The following is a 17,130-nucleotide window of genomic DNA, read 5'->3' as shown; positions in this document are numbered from 1 at the left end:
TGTGGGCCTTAATCCCAGGTTCAGTTCCAAATAAATCTTGAATATATTAGGGGCGTTATAGTTTCTGAGCTGGAAAAATTCTTGAGAAAAGTTGGAAAACTTCTCTCCTGGATTTTGATGCTGGCTGCAGAAGGATGGCTTCTGAGGGAAGAGGAGCCCAGGGAAAGGTGTGGCCAGGGATAAATAGAACTCCATATGCCATCACGAGCATGTTTCCCGGGCTTCCCATTCTACTCTGCTGTTCAGTTTTTCCAGGATACTCCTTAGAAAAGGAGATTTTCTTTTCACTTGGGAGTTAAAAGAATTCACACACCTCCTGGAAATCAGGCTTTTTACATTGGCATGGCATGACTTTTAAAAATAATGACATCTGTTGTGATATGCAACTCAAGTTTTGACTTTTTTTGTGGGGTAGGGGGCTGAGGCCCCAATCTTACCAGTAAATTGGAGCTTTTGCTTAATGTCACAGATGGTGTGGTCAACGTTTTCTGATTATGAAGCACTCTTAAAAAAAAACCAGCCTAAGTGATTTTCCTCTATATAAACTGTATGTAATCTTTCACAGCATCTCATTGGAGAGGCAGCCTTGAGGGTTAAAGTAAGTAGGTTATCCTCTCATCTATGAACACAAGCAACTCTCTGGCTGCTGTGAGTGACAGGCCGGGTGAGGTGGAGGGAAATGCAGGGGAATTGCATTTTGACGTCTGGGTTGCTGTTTGCCACTCTATCTCTTGCTATTGCCAAGCACAAGCAATCTTCCTTCACCAAGAGCTGTCACCCAAGAGGAACACTGTCCCAAGCTGTTGACATGCTCTATGTCAAGACAGCAAGACTCAAAGCAACAATTCCAGTAAGTACTAGGCTCTGCTTACAATGATGACGTAGAGGACATTTATAATTCTGGATAAAACTTACTTCTCTCTGTTTTATTGTAGGAAGACAGCATAAAAAATATACGATTATTGAAAAAGAAATCAAAAAAACTATTTATGGTAAGCCAGAGGGCCTTTCTTCTCCCCCAGGTTTCTAATTGTTTGATGTTTCTCCCCCTCCGTTTAAATTTTCCCAGATGGTCATTAAGTAATAATCAGGGGGATGTTTCAGTGACATTTTACAAAAGCGATGCATGGTTTACCTTATGCAATTTCTTATACCTTATTTGTAGAAAAACTGCAGATTCCAAGAACAGCTTCTGTCCTTCTTCATGGAAGATGTTTTTGGTCAACTCCAAGTTCGCAAGGCAATACAGTTTGTGGAAGAATTTCACAGCCTTAGGCAGAAATTGAGCCGCTGTGTAAGTATGCACAACAAACGTGGTGAATTTGACCCCACAACCCTACCTAGAAAACAGCATGTGTGAAGCTGTCTCCACATCAAAGGGTGAGTAAAAGGGCCTTTCTAAGTGTTGGCTTGTAGTCCACATGGAGAGTTCATTACTAGGGAAACAGGGTCAAGTAACCATGCATAACTCAGAGTGCCACTGTTTAGTATAGCTCAAGGAATGGCATGTAAAACATATTGAAGCAAGCTAAAATAACATGGAATGCTACTCAAATACAGGGGTGGTCAAAAGAAGGTTGACAGTTGGTCATATGGAAAAGAATTAATAAATGATAATAGACCATGTGTTTTGTGTACTCACAACTGTGAACCTACTTTTTCCCACCCTTGTATTTATTTAATTTTTAATCATTCCCTCTTTATGATTCCCAAGTAGTTCTTTCATTCATTTGATAGTTCCTAAGTACCAACGATGTGCCCAACGCTATTCAAAGCTGCTTTCTTTTTCTTTCCCATATTGCTGAGAACTTCTAGACTGCCATTTTCTTGTTTATTTACTTAAGTTTTTTTTAGTTATATCTTTTTTAAGGCATGGTCTCAATCAAAACCAAATAAAGGGGTGTGGTATGTCTTCTTTGGGATCTAAATTACTTGATGCGGTGTATGGTCTCTGTCACCTTAAGCCAGTGGTTCTCATCCTTCCTAGTGCCGCGACCCTTTAATACAGTTCCTCATGTTGTGGTGACCCCCAATTTCATTGTTACAAATTGAACATAATTAAAGCATAGTGATTAATCACAAAACAATATGTAATTATATATGTGTTTTTCGATGGTCTTAGGCGACCCCTGTGAAAGGGTCGTTCGACCCCCAAAGGGGTCGCGACCCACAGGTTGAGAACCGCTGCCTTAAGCATCGGGAATTAATTAAGAAGATAAAAGCTATGACATTTCTATAAAAACATCCACAGTTATAAAGACCAGTGTAGAAAAAAATAAAACAAAACACAATATTAAGGTATCCGTGCAATATTAGTTGCCTTGCCTCTGTGGGGAGTGTGGAATATTTTCCAGGACTGGGTTCCGAGCGTGCCTCCTGCGGGTGTGCCTTGCAGGTGGTGCGAAGGGTGGAGTGATGATGGCTGCGCTGCAGCCCTTGGGATGGCAGGTGGAAACGAGCCCTCTGCTCTTGGGCAAGGGGGTTACTGAGACCTAAATGCTGGGCAGTTGGAGGTGGATTTTTATTTTTCAAGAGTTAGGATATCTTTGTCTCGTGGTTCGTGAAAGGGTCAGGAATCCAAATTATAGCCCATCATACAAAGGCATTTTGTGAGGGTGAGCTGGTCATTAGGTAAAAAAATTCAATGAATCTATCTTCGCTTTTCTTTGGTTAGTTTGTGTTTAAGTCATGTCCTTGTTTGGGACTTGGGCTGCATGATTTTTAAATAAACTTTGTCATTTCACTAAAATAACAATAATGATTAAAAATTACAAACTGGTACCTCTTTTTAGAACACAGAGAGATTGCTCTGGGCCAGTTCCTTTCCCTGAAATCATGGAAAGGCCGTCACTCATCTTTGGTTGATTCTATATTTAATCTATAAACTCTTTTTAAAAAAATATATTTTATTGATTTTTACAGAGAGGAAGGGAGAAGAGGGATAGAGAGTCAGGAACATTGATGAGAGAGAAACATCGATCAGCTGTCCCCTGCACACCCCCTACTGGGGATGTGTCTGCAACCAAGGTACATGCCCTTGACCGGAATTGAACCTGGGATCCTTCAGTCCTCAGGCCGATGCTCTATCCACTGAGCCAAACCGGTTAAGGCTCATCTATAAACTTTTATTAAGGCAGTGACTAGTATAGGTTCTTAAATTTAAGTGGAATTGTTATATAATTTTATATTTCTTTTAGCTTCCCTAATTAGATGATTATTCTCCCAAGAAAGAGAGTTTTTCCCACTAAAAGACTTGAAGAGGGGGAGAATAATCCACTGCAGCACCTGCTATTGGGGTAAACAGAGACCCATGGCCGTGACTGTAGGCTAGAGTGGGGTCATCCAAAGGACCAGCACACTGTTCCCATTTCAGTATCTGGAAACAGGCATCCTCTTCAGCTTTTTTTTTTTTTTTTAGTATCTTCTGTTTTCTTTTTTGCTAGAGAACCTCGGCTCCTCTGTGTAGGTGCTATCGTTTGCATTAGCTATCCGATTTAATTCAATGTCATTCTAAATGAAGTTTGTTAATGATAGTGAGGCGCTAGAAGAAATCCTTGCCCAATACAATACAGTGTTATCTGAAAATCTGGACGATCTCCCCTCCCCCCCCGCCGCCCCCACCTCCCCAAGCCTGTCTGTTTTTACCATTAATTCAGTCTCCTTGGCTCAAATAGCTAGAAAAAAGATAATGACAGTTATAACCTAAACCAAGCTGAAAAACTTAGAAAACACAGAACTGTCTAGGAACTCTGGTTTTCCTTGATTTTTTCCCCCTTGATTTGTTTTTGAAGTGTTTCCTAAAGGGACCTCAGTCTGTCAATGGAGATGCCCTTTCAGGGACTTGGGGCCACCGCAGCACAGCTTGGTACTTTTGGCGGGTTGTGGCCGCTTACCTAAGTGGCTGGCTCCCCCTTATGGCCAAATGGCAATACAACACCCAATCAACCTCCCCAAGAGCCATCTAACTCATTTACTTCTTACATTCTCCCACCTGTAGCCAACCATTGTTAGCTTTAGTTAATTTGTCTCACGAGCTCTGGACTTTATGCCCTGGGGTGTATCTGCACCTCAAGGAAACTGAAAAAGAAAGTCAGAGGATTAGCCTGAGCTTTCTCAGACTTTTACTTTAAGAAATAGGTACTTGCCTTGTGTTTAATCTTTTGGGCAACCACATTTATTATTATTATTATTATTATTATTATTATTTTTTGCAACAGAAGCTGGTATCAGTGTAATATAAATTTACACAACATCTTATCTTGGTGGAATTCTAAATTAGTGATTGGGGCAGGGTTTAAGCAGGGAGAAGTTATAAAATATAAAGTAGGTAGGCAACATGAACCTAAATGTGATATTAACAAAAAATGGACACTAAATATAGTCAATATATAAACAGCCAATATAGAAAGTAATTACACTTGCTGTATTTGTCCAGTTGTCCTTGCTATAAAGGTTATTATGGGAAAAATTAGTTAAAACACAAACCTTTCACTTTAGGAGTTTTGCAGTGTGTGTGTGTGTGTGTGTGTGTGTGTGTTGGTGGAAGGATCCTAGTGGTGAAGGGAGAGCATGATCACTATACAAACATTTATAACAAGAGGGAGAAAGAAAAAGCACCATAGTAACAGTACTAGTCAAGCTCTGGGGATTCAGAGTAGAAATCTGCATGTCTAAATGGAGCAGGGAAAGTGTCAAGGAGGGACTTTGAGAGGGACCTTGAGTTCTATGGGTTTTATTTCTGCGGAACCTCAGCATATTTCAAAGCTGGCCCCAGGGTTTTCCCATTATCCAGAAACAGAAGAAAATGGCCCAACCTTCGTTTCCGGGACCCAGCACTCTGAACTAATGCTTAGGTTAGTGTGATGCTATAATCTAAATAGGAGCTGGAGGTGTTGATCTTTTTTCAAGCAACACCGCATTTATGGTGTTGTTTCCAGGATTAAATGTTGTCTGAGTTCAAAACAGTTGACTTACATGCAGAATTTTGGCACATAATCCACTTGCTTAATGTGAGTACTTGGAGTTTGAGTTTATGTCAACCATAAATCATTGGTATATGTTCTTTTGAAAATGCCCCCTTCCCAAACCTGGAAATAACAAACAAAGCAAAATATATGATATAAATTGCTTTATGTAATTTAGAGAATCCAACAAGTATTTATTTTGTATCATAATACATTGAAATAATAGTAAGAATTACTACAACTCTTTATAAACTGTTACCTTGTAATGGTTATTTAAAATGTGTTGGTTCTATGCGATTGTTTTATTTCTTTTGACACTTTCCCCCCATCATTAATATTTATTAAGCATTTATTGACATTTTTAAATAATCATCCAGGATTGTTAAAAAACAATTACTCTGCTAAAGATGCAAAGATATCTTAGTTCTGATAATGTTTTAAAATATCATAATCTGCCCTATTTTGCCAGTTGGAATTTGACTCTGGATGAATTAGTTGATTGTATGTTGAGCCAGGTGAAATTTTTCACTTATTAAGAGCAAAGTACTAAATTACTCCTTTAAAATTGACAATAAATTCCTTGGTATTTTTAGGAGCATTTGTGTTGGGGAAATACTACAATTTCAGTGATGGAATACTCATGTATTACATTACCAAATATCATTATCTTGGGTTATATCTGAGTTATCCTTCATGGGGGTTGTTTTGAGTCACCAGAGAAAACACTTAAAAACGAAGTCTAGTACAATCAGGAATTAGATAGTGGATCACATGTTGTCAGCTGGAGATGCTCAATATCTCTTTCCATTTTGCAGCTGACATGAAACTTTAAGGTTACTGGCTATAGATAAGGGTACAACTCTTTTAACATTATTATCATGAACCAACCATTGAACATTTCTAGGCTTTAGCTTTCTTAGTTCAAAATTCAGATACAAAATTAAAATGTCCCTGGCAAATAAATAGTCCTGTTTCCCCCTTCTTGTTCTTTCCCAGGTAACATTGTGCCACTTACTACCATGTGATGAAGGCAAGGAAACAATGATCCTCATTTTGAGGGCTTATGGATTTATATTTGACTAGAGGCCCAGTGCATGAATTTGTGCACAGCTGGGGTCCCTCGGCCTGGCTGGTGATCAGGGCCAGTCGAGGCTGTGGGAGGTTGGCCAGTCGGGAGGAGGGGCCACAAGAGATTAGCCGACCAGGGGGAGGGGGTGTGGGATGTTGGCTGGCCCTGGGAGGTTGGCTGTGGAAGCGCACTGACCACTAGGAGGCAGCTCTTGCACTGAATGTCTGCTTCCTGGTGATCAGTGCACATCATAGTGATTGGTCGTTCGGTCATGCGGTCGTTTGGTCGCTTAGGCTTTTATATATAGAGAGAGGCCTGGTGCATGAAATTGTTCATGGGGGGGTCCCCTCAGCCCAGCCTGCACCCTTTCCAATTGGGGACTCCTTGGGGGATGTCCGACTGCCTGTTTAGGCCCGATCGCACAGGGATCAGACAGGCAGTCGGACATCCTTCCTGCAATCTAGGACCATTGGCTCCTAACTGCTCACCTGCCTGCCTGCCTGGTCACCCCTAACTGCCTCTGCCTGCCTGCCTTATCGCCCCTAACTGCCTTCCCCTGCTGGCCTGATCTCACCCCCAATGGCCCTGCAGACCTGATCTCACCCCCAACTGCCCTCCTCTGCTGGCCAATTTGGTTCTGATTGGTTGGTTTCTATGCCATTCAGCGTCAAAAGCTCCATCTGCTAGGCAGCCATTGGCCCCCCACAGCACCCACATTTGGTTCTGATTGGTCAGTTCCTATGCCAGTCAGCATCTCTGGGCCTATCAATGGGGCCTGATCAGAAAGGCAAGGCTGATCAGCAGTCCCGATGGAAGCCTGGAGAGAAATGAAGGCTTGGCTGTTGGCCAGACTGGGAGAGAAAGAGAAAAGCAAGTGCTGATCAAAAGCTGCCACAGAGGCAACGGATCAGTCCCTGCTTCTCTTTTCAGGCCTCTCTCTGGCCTGATTCGCACCCCCCTCAGCAGTCAGTGCTAACTGCAGGACTGATTTCTGGTTGGTTGAGCCTCCATTGTTACTGGTCTTTACGACCCAGGGTTTTTAATATATTAGGATAGATGTGTAACCATGGAGTGGCTGAAATCAAGGGTTTTTGTTCCCTTCCTTTTTTCATTTTTTCTTCTTCCTTCCTCTCACCTATCTCTCCTTTCATAAAATATTTTCAGAATATTTTATGTACCTGCTCTGAGTCAATTTGCTGAATAGCTGATTTGCAAAATGAGCAACTTTTTGAATCTGTTGTTTCTTTTCCCTCTCTTCTTTTTCTTCTTTCTCCTTCTTGCAATTAATTTGTTAAATAAATTTAGTCACTTGTTTAAAGAGGTTTTCATAGTCTATATTTTGCTGATTGCATTTTCATAAACTGATTTAATATATTCTTTTCTTTATTTCCCATACATTAGTAATTACATATAGAGACTTGATCAGGTTCAGGCTTGATGTTTTGGCTAGATTAGTTCATATGTAGTGTTGTGTACTTTCATTAAGAGGCACATAATATATGGCATCCATTTTTATCACTTTTGCTGTCATTGGTAATTATTGTCTAGATATATTCATAAGGCATTGCAAAATGACATTTAAAAATTCTATTATGCTTTATTTATTGGCAGGGATGTTCTATAAACAGAACATAACTATTACTAATTATTTGACTGTCCTGAGGAACTTATCATGTAAGAAAGGCAGAAAAATACTTAATTATTTTTCTTTATTTACCAGATTTCAATATAAGGAATTAATTTTCTAACATTCTTTCAAGCTTGTCAATGAGTTGGTATTTTCTCTTCATTTCATTATTAACTCATGGATTTAAATTATTTTTTTATTTTTGAGAAGCCTTTCTAATTTCTATAAGCATCCTGCCTTTTGGGTTTCTTTGCAAGTCTACTAAGACTGGAATCTTCTTTAACTACTCTTAAGATACAGTACCAAAAAAAGAAAAAAAAGATATGGTACCATAGCCTGGCTGGTGTTGCTCAGTGGTTGAGTGTCAACCTCTGAACCAGAAGGTCATGGTTCGATTCCTGGTCAGAGCATATGTCCAGGTTGCAGGCTCGATCCCCAGTGTGGAGCATACAGGAAGTAGTTGATCAATGATTCTCTCTCATCATTGATATTTCTATCTTTCTCTCCCTCTCCCTTTCTCTCTGAACTCAATAAAAATATATATATATTTTTAAAAAGATATAGCACCTTGATAATTATCCTGAGAAACCTCAAGGTCTGAAATCTCCATTGTATTTGAATGTCATCTCAGTGTTTCTGGTAACATTCTGAAGATTTTGGAGCACCTATTAAAATGTTATATTTTTACTTAATCTGATTTGGATAATTTAGATAGTTAATTATTAAAAGAAAATAAATTATGGGTAACATAAAATGCCTTTATTTTTATCATCTTTGCTAGCCATGGTATTTGGCTAAATGGTATTTGGGAAGTTGACCTATGCATATGTAAGAAGACATTTTAAAGGTTTTTATAGAACTGAAATACTCTGACTTGAAATGGAATTTAATAGTTGCTTAATTGAATTCACAAAATAATTTGCCTAATTGCTAACAATCAAAGTTGAAACTGAAAAAAAATTCCATTAATTTTCAAGATCTTATCATCTACTTTAATTAGCATTTTGAGAGCTTGAATAGTAATTGGTAATTAGAGAGATGCATGTCTTTATATTGTGTGTAATTAACTTAAAGTCTGATAAGTCTTAGCAAATAGAATATTTGTATCTCCATTTCTTGGAATGTGTTTGATAAGTAATTTTTAGCATTAATTGCAACTAACTTATCAACTTGTGAAGCATTACTAATTATTTATCCTTGTAATTTCAAATATTTTTTAATTGCAATTGGTTGGTCTAATAAAGCTAAATGTAGGAAGTAAGACCAACCCTATTTTATTCTTTCATTAATTGCAAAGTCCAAATCCTGTCTTCAAGGATAGCAATAATCTCATCTTGTATTGTTGGAAGAAATAAGTGAGATAATATATCTAAGTGCCTAGCATTTAATAGTTCTGTAAAATTGTTAGTGTCTTTCCTTACTGCTTTCCATACAAGGAACACTAATTTTCTTCTAATTACATTTTCTCAACAATTTCCAAAAGAGTAATTCTCCTAAACAATCAAATACCTTTCTAGTACCTATTGTTAGTGTTTACTTGCATTATGTGCATAACTTATAGTAGCACTTTGATTTAAAGATAAATAGATCAAGTAATTGGTTTTAACCTTGGTAAATGTATTTTCTTTTTCTTTTTTGGTGCTCATCTATATTTTATTTTTTTTATTGTTGACACTATTACAGATGTCCTCCACTGCTTTGCCTACTTCCTCCCAGCCCCCACCACACACACACACACACACACAGAGTTGTCTGTTACCGTGAGCTATGCATATATGTTCTTTCACTAATCTCTTCATCTTCTTTTATCCAGTCCCTCCCACCCTGCTCTCCTCTGACATCTCTTAGTTTGTTCCATGTAGCCATGCCTCTGGTTCTTTTTTGTTCATCAGTTCATTTTGCTCATTAGATTTCCATATTAGTGAGATCATCTGGTATCTGTCTTTCTCTGACTGGCTTATCTCACTTAGCACAAGAACCTCCAGGTCCTTACGTACTGTCACAAAGGGTGAGATCCTTCTTTTTTACAGAGTCTAAGGTAACTATAGGTGAGTGAAATTATAGACACTAATTTATACCAGACGATTCTGTTAGTTATAGAGCATATAGAAATAGGACAATGTTTTGTAACTCTCCTGATATATATTTACACAGGTATTGGATATCTGTCTTGCTTTTTAAAAATTAAATGTCTGATTATGAACTTGCTTTTGAAGAGAGACACTGGCTAAAAGTTTGTTCACCCTTTCCTCCTTTCATGCAACCTGCTTGGTTGCAAATATAGTTATGCTTTCTTCCAATCATATTAATTTAAAATTTTTCTTTTTAAGTTTTCAATAAACCTGTCTGGTCTCAGTCATTTTGTGTTGATGTCCTAATGTTCAACTTTTGCCAAACTGACATAACATTTTAAAAAATCTATTTTCAAGATGGGCTATACTTATATACTGTCCTCAACTGTTATTTTAATGAACCTCAGAAAATATTTGTAATGTCACATAAAAAACTTCAAAAAGTTAATAAGATTTGCTGAAAAACCTATATGCTGTCATACAACAAAATGAAATTAGTTTAATCTTTAATCTAATCCCTTATCATTGACATTCTGGGGGAAAGAAAATTTCAGGAAACCTAGGCCATGGCCAAAGTAGGAACTGCCTTAACCATTAAGGTTAACTAAAATAAATAAAAAAATAAAACAAAAACCAAACAAAAAACCCTAAACAAACAAAAGGAAACAAAAAAGGTTGGTTATAATCCAGGGAGGTAAAAAAAATATAGATCTTACATATAGTTTTACACTCTTTAAATGGTTAGAGAATATGGAATATGCCTATAATAGGAGATCCTAATATATAAAAACCCTGGGTCCATCACATCCACAACGACCGGAGGCTCAACCTAATGCCCAGGCTGTGTGCACAGCAGGCTCTGGGGGGTGGGTGGGGACCTGTGGCAGCAGAGATGGGGACAGGGGAGGCAGGGCCGGCACTCAAACACTCACTCACAACCGCACACACGCACAGACACACACAGTGCCCACCAGCTCACAGCCTTTTTTCCCTTTCTTTCCCTCCCTCCCAGCTTGCTCTCAGAGCCTCTCTCAGAATGAGGAAACAAAACAGACTGGGCCTGAAGAGGTCTGGATGGAAGGGAGGGGCAGCAGAGGGTGGAGCTTCCCCCACTGGCCCCACCCCCTCCCAGCCAGGGAAGAGGGAGACAGGGAGGCAGGGAGGCTTGGAGGATTGCTGAGAAAAACAAAGAGAGACAGAGACTGGGAGAGACTGGGATGGAGAGATGGAAACAAAACAGACTGGGCCTGAAGAGGCCTGGATGGAAGGGAGGGCAGGCAGAGGGTGGAGCGGCCCTCACTGGCCCTGCCCTCTCCCAGCCAGGAAAGAGGAAGAGGGAGACAGGGAGGCAGGGAGGCCTGGAGGACTGCTGAGAAAAACAAAGAGACAGAAACTGGGCAAGATCAGGCCAGCATGGGAGGGCAGTTGGGGGCAACCAGGCTGGCAGGAGAGGGCAGTTGAAGGTGAGATCAAGCTGTTAGGGGAGAGCAGTTAGGGGTGATCAGACAGGCAGAGGCAGTTGGGGGCGAGATCAGGCCGGCAGGGGAGAGCAGATAGGGGCGATCAGGCAGGCAGGCAGAGGGGTTAGGGGCAATCAGGCAGGCAGGCAGGCAGAGGGGTTAGGGGCAGTCAGGCAGGCAGGCAGGTGAGCAGTTAGGACCCAGCAGTCCCAGATTGTGATGCACAAATTTTGTGCACCGGGCCACTAGTAATATAATAAAATTCTTTTTGTAGAAAGGATTGGAGGTTGCTCTTTGTGAGAACACAGTATGAGCACTTATTTCTCTGAGAGACTATACATGTGTAGCTGTCCACTCACTGACACCCATATTTCATTTTCTCAGAATTTTCAGTGGGGAGGGATTTTTAATTTTTGCTTTAACTATCATGCGCAATACACATTTATATGATTTTTCAAATACATGAGGACACTGTAGACACCAATTAAGGACTGTATAACTTGTTCATACAATTGTTTCAAACAAAGTTCTAATCATCATAAGTGCCTAAGACATGCTTCAAACTTACTAAACCAGTGTCCCAAAGCAGTAAGCTGATGCTTGCATTTCATTCATTGGTTCATTTAGTAAACAAAAATTTGTTGAGTATCTAGTATTTGCTGGACACTATTCCAGATGCTGGGGATTTAATGAAAACTGGCAGGTATCTCTGTCCTCGTAGAGCTCCTTGAAAATGCTTTCAGCCGGTTTCAGCTTGCCAAGGTTGTGGCAGGTGCTGTGGAGGGAGCACACGGGAGGATGTGCTGCAGCAGGGCTAATGGATATCAAGCCATGGATAATTGAGTCCGGGGATTTCAGCTGAGACCTCAAGGGTGTTTAAATCTCCTCTGCTCTCTCCAGCCTCGGAACATCATGCTTCCTGTGCCTACTCGTCCCTTGTCCCTGCTCCTTCCACTCCATCTTATCTTGCAAGATGCAACACGCTTATTTTTCCCTTCTGGAAGCCTTCCGGGATGCCACAGTCAGATTGTGCCTTTTCTGTCTCCCAGAGCAGTTGTATGTTTAAAACCACAGTATTTATCACACAGTATTGTAATTTTGTGTCACTGTCTGTCTGAATAGATGAACCATCACTTGAACCCCAAGGCAATTTCCATCATGTAGGGTAATTTTATAAATCAACGCCATGTGGGCGGAGATGCTACTGTATGCTTAGCAATACAAATGTACTGACTTGATGAATGGTTAGGCCTCCTGTTTGTTATTCTATGACTATTTCACACCCTTCTTTGATCTGGTCCCTAGTTATTCTAGCCTTACTAATAATTTACCTTTAGTCTAGATCATATCTGCTTTGGTTGAGTTTGTCAAATCATTCAGCCATTTTTACAATAAAACTGCTTACACTTTGTTGCACATTCTGTTTCCAGCAAATGTAACTATACGATAAAATATAAGATAAAAGAAACAATTTGTTTTTAAAATCCTCCTTTTAAGCAAAGCAATTGAAATCATGACAATAAAATCTGGCTGTCCTACTATGTCTGTGGACATATTTACGTCAGGAAAATTAGAACTTTTTAGGTCAGACCTTTTTTAAAATTAATTTTTCTTTTTATTGAATTCATTGGGATGACACTGGTTAATACAATTATATAGGTTTCAGGTTTGCAATTCTAAAATACATCATCTGTATATTGTATTGTGTGCTCACCACCTCGTCAAGTCTCCTTTCATCACCACTTATTCCCTTTTTACCTTATTCTACCTCCCCTCACCCCCATCCCCTTTCCCTCTGGTAATCACCACACTGTTGTCTGAGTCTATTAGTTTATTTATTTTTTGCTTAATACCTTCACCTTTTTCACCCAACCCTGCAACCCACTCCCTCTGAAAGCTGTCAGTCTCTTCTCTATCTATGAGTCTGTTCTATTTTGTTTGTTAGTTTAATATTTTTCATTAGATTCCACATACGAGTGAAATCAAATGGTACTTGTCTTTCTCTAACTGACTTATTTCACAGACTAATGCTGGGTCAGATCTTTACCAGGGGTCATTTATAATAAACGGAGCTCAAGGCACCAGAAAGCATCCCATAAACCAGTACAGCTCTAGTGGCAACCCTGGCACTATTAAGTGTGTGATTAATTAATTAATTTCCAAACCTTGTTTTTCTCATTTTCTACTCTCTTGTTCTACTTAGGGTAGCATATGCCTTAGATGGAGCGAGGTCAGAAGCCTCTTTGTACTTCCCACGCTGCTGTGGGATGCACTGCAGATCAAAGTTTTCTGGGCAGAGGATATAGTCACAGGAATGCCTTAATGATATTTAACTTCTGTAATGTCCAGGATTTGGTTGGCTTCTTTGGTCTCCCACTTTCAGTGTTAAATCTTCAAATCCTAACATATGCGTATTTGACATTGCGCCGTGTAACTTGCATCTTCTGTGCTTTGTGGCTAATCCTTTCATGTAAGAACTTTGATATAGTGCCTTGGAATTAGGCAAGTATTACTTCTCTTCTTTTTTATTGAGTTTCCTTTTTTTTTCTAATTGCAAGATTTGGGCCAACTACTTCTATGTTAGATAATTTTAAGCTAGAAGGACTTGTATCTGATCAAACTATTCATTTATAAGATAATGAGCAGACTTCTTTAAATTATCTCCATACCTACTAATTTGGCTGAAACTAGGCTTGCTATTTCTAGAATTTTCTTTTGTAGTTCCAATCTGAAAAACAAATGAACAAAGAAAACAAAACACACACACACACACACACACACACACACGGTTTCTTCTTTTATTTATTATAAATAAATTTTCAGGTTGAAATCTTTCTCTCTCTACCAATCAGCTTAGTCTCTTAAAGCCATTTCTGACATTTCCCCTCTTGTAATATGGAGCAGAGATCTTTGAGCTAGTCTCTCTTTGAAACTGGATTTTGAAAGTTTTCAACAAGAGATTGGCTTAGTTGAAATATTTTTTCCAAGTTATGCTGTTTATTTATTTTTTTGAGTTTAATATAGTGTTTTTAATTAAAGACTCTGGAGTCAGAATATTTGGGTTCAGATCTCAGCTCTTTCCCTTACTATGCATGAACATAGGCAGAATATTAACTTCCATGCTTCCGTTTCCCAATCCGTAAAATGAGGATAATAATAGTACCTACCTCATAGGGTTGTTGTGAGGACTGAATGAATTCATATAATTAAAGCCTTCAGATTAGTGCCTGACATATAACACTAACATATTACATGTTGACTATTTTTACCTAACCATCTTCTCAGTATTTCTGTCTTCACTTGAAGGGGAATTGGATAAAGATGAGAGCTCCAGAAACTGCTGAATTTTTACCTCCTAACAGTAAACTTGTGCTTTGTTAATTTTTCTACCTACAACTATTTTATCTACTAACACCATCTTGCTCATCATTATGTCTTTAGTACCTAGCAGGTGGCCCAACAAATAGTAGGCACTTTAGGAATGTTTAATGAGTGAGTAAATTCTTTCTGATTATGTTCTCTGACGTTGGCTACGACTGTCCTGGATCTGTCATGCTTTGCCTTTGGCCTCACAGGATTGGTTTGAGCTGAAACATCCTCTTCTTAATTCAGGGCTCTTATCACAGGGATGTCCAATCCTGTGCTTGTGAAGCCCATAAACTACAACTTAACCAGAACATTCATGTCTGCAGTTCTTCTGTGCCTCATCATCAAATCCCTTCCCCCTAAGCAAGGTCTGACCGGAAGGTAGAGTCCCCATCTGTGCAGAGTCATGACACCATGATCACTTTTAAGCCCTGAAACAGCATTCAGGATATAACTGTCAAATCATTTCAGTTATTTTCTCTTGGTAGGAAAGGAGCCTGAATGATGCCTCTTCTCTCCACTTCTCCTCTTTGTACCTGTTGGTTGACATTGGCCATGTTTCATTTGTTGTAATAGGTGTTGTCATTTAGCTGCCTTCACTTCCTGAGTTTTAATTAAGTGTTATCTTTATTGATGTCCCCGACACTATTTTACCACTACTCTTGTGATACCTTGGGGGAGTGACTTACACATCTGGAGCTTGGTTTTCTTTTCTATAAATTGAGAAGACTTGGCCTTGTAATCTCCTTGGTCTATTCTAGAGCTAAGGTTTTATGAGCAAAAACTAAATAGATAAATTATGTATTTTCACCTTTTTCTTTCCCTTTCTCTAACTCTATGGAAATTTGTGGGAGAATAGAAGGTGATGTTAATTCCTTCCTACTTATCTCCTAGGGCCGGCAATCCTGTGCTCAGATAGGATTTGAAAATTCACCTCCTCAAGGGAGACTGGCAGTCTTTATCAGCAGGGCTATAAATCATCAGCCTCCTCCTTCTCTTAATTTAGAAATTAATATTAATTTCTTAGTGTTTTCTCCTGGCAATTGACCCCTGAATATTGTACAGTGCAATGTGCATAACAGCCACGGTAATTTTTCAAAAAGTAAAACTCTTTTGTCCTCCCACATCTCACATGCTACCCACATCTCTCTTGTTCAGTTGCTCCAGCCAAGCTTTTTTCTTTCAGTTTCTAGAAAGCACTTAGTCTTTCCTGCCTCAGAGCCTTTGCACACCTTTCCCTCTGCCTGAATAACCTCTCCTGTGCATCTTCCCCAACCAACTCCACCTTTCTTTAGCTTCTAAAATAACTGGTTCCTTTTCATTTTTCAGATCTTAATTTAAATATCATTCTTCAAAAGAGCCCTCCCTGACCAATTGAAAGTCCGTCATTCCTATAAATCCCTCTCATAGAGTCTCGTGCCTTACAAACTCAGCCTTCATTGTAACTTGTAAACTTTAATTTTTGTTTCTTTTCTTATCTATCATCTGCCTCCACCATGAAACTGTATGCTCTGTGAGGACAGAGACCATGTATTATTTATTGCCAGTGTGTATCCATGCCCAGAACACAATACCTACTCAATAAGTGTTTTCTGAATAAATGAAAGTACTATTAGTGCCTCTTTGACAATATTATCTGTATTTACTGTTGATTTCTTAGATTTCCTGTGCTTCATCAGCTAGAGAGATGAAATCCATTACCAGGATGAAAAGAACATTTTATGGGGTAAGTATTCCAAATCCTTGCTTTTGAATACTGTGTTTTTTTAAATTGACAATATTTCTGCTTTTATATCTCTACTTTATCTGCAGATTGGAAACAGAGGAATCTACAAAGCCATCAATGAATTGGATATTCTTCTTTCCTGGATTAAACAATTCCTGGAAAATATTAAGTAATGCAAGCAATCAAGTGCATTGATTTGATTTTTTGAAATATAATGAAAACCACCAGCAATAAATTTAAAACAGCATATTTCTTTTTTAAATTTTGTACATAGTACTGACAGCAGGTTAGATTCAGAATGGACTGGAACAAGCATGTCAAACTTGCAGTCCATGGGCCGCATGTGGCCCACAACAAATATTCATTAATGATCACTCATTTATTTCAGCCCTTTGTATTCAGCATGTCTCTATCGAAATAAACCTGTGTTTCTATGAAAATTGAAGCTGTGTTTTTTGCAGCTCACATAAACTTAAACCTTGTTTGTTTGGCTCGTGTTAGCCTTTGAGTTTGACATGCTTAGACTAGAGAAATTTAACAAAAAATAAAGTTTTGTAGTACTTTCATTCTGAACATGTTTTGTTACCCCCAAACACAATGAATACATTTAATTGAAAGGTGTATAACCAAAATTAACTAATGCAATATTTGTGGAGGGGAAATGACAGATTTCTAGGAAATATTAGAATGTTATTGGGACTGAAATAAATGATATATGTGATTATTGTCCACTTAAAGGTTTCATGATTCCTAATTATGCCCAGTGTGAACTTAGTTCCCAACAGATTTTGAATTTAATTAAATAAAACTGTTTCTTTCTCCTAAATGTCCTTTTTAGGACAGCAT

At 38.9% G+C, this 17,130-nt stretch overlaps 1 protein-coding gene across 1 annotated transcript; it reads left to right on the top strand.

The window, feature by feature from the left end:
- The first annotated feature begins 653 nt into the window (after positions 1 to 653).
- Positions 654 to 16,598, top strand: IL26 (interleukin 26). The gene is made up of 5 exons (XM_005856612.2): positions 654 to 850; positions 936 to 992; positions 1,166 to 1,294; positions 16,219 to 16,284; positions 16,371 to 16,598. Exons 1-5 carry the CDS (start codon positions 680 to 682, stop codon positions 16,455 to 16,457), a joined length of 510 nt encoding a protein of 169 aa, XP_005856674.1. The 5' UTR covers positions 654 to 679; the 3' UTR covers positions 16,458 to 16,598.
- The last annotated feature ends 532 nt before the right edge of the window (positions 16,599 to 17,130 follow it).

This window comes from Myotis brandtii, unplaced genomic scaffold, assembly GCF_000412655.1.
Source record: "Myotis brandtii unplaced genomic scaffold, ASM41265v1 scaffold1037, whole genome shotgun sequence".
NCBI classification, from domain to species: domain Eukaryota; kingdom Metazoa; phylum Chordata; class Mammalia; order Chiroptera; family Vespertilionidae; genus Myotis; species Myotis brandtii.
The sequence above is the reverse complement of the archived record's forward strand: the minus strand, read 5'-3'. Positions and strand labels throughout refer to the sequence as shown.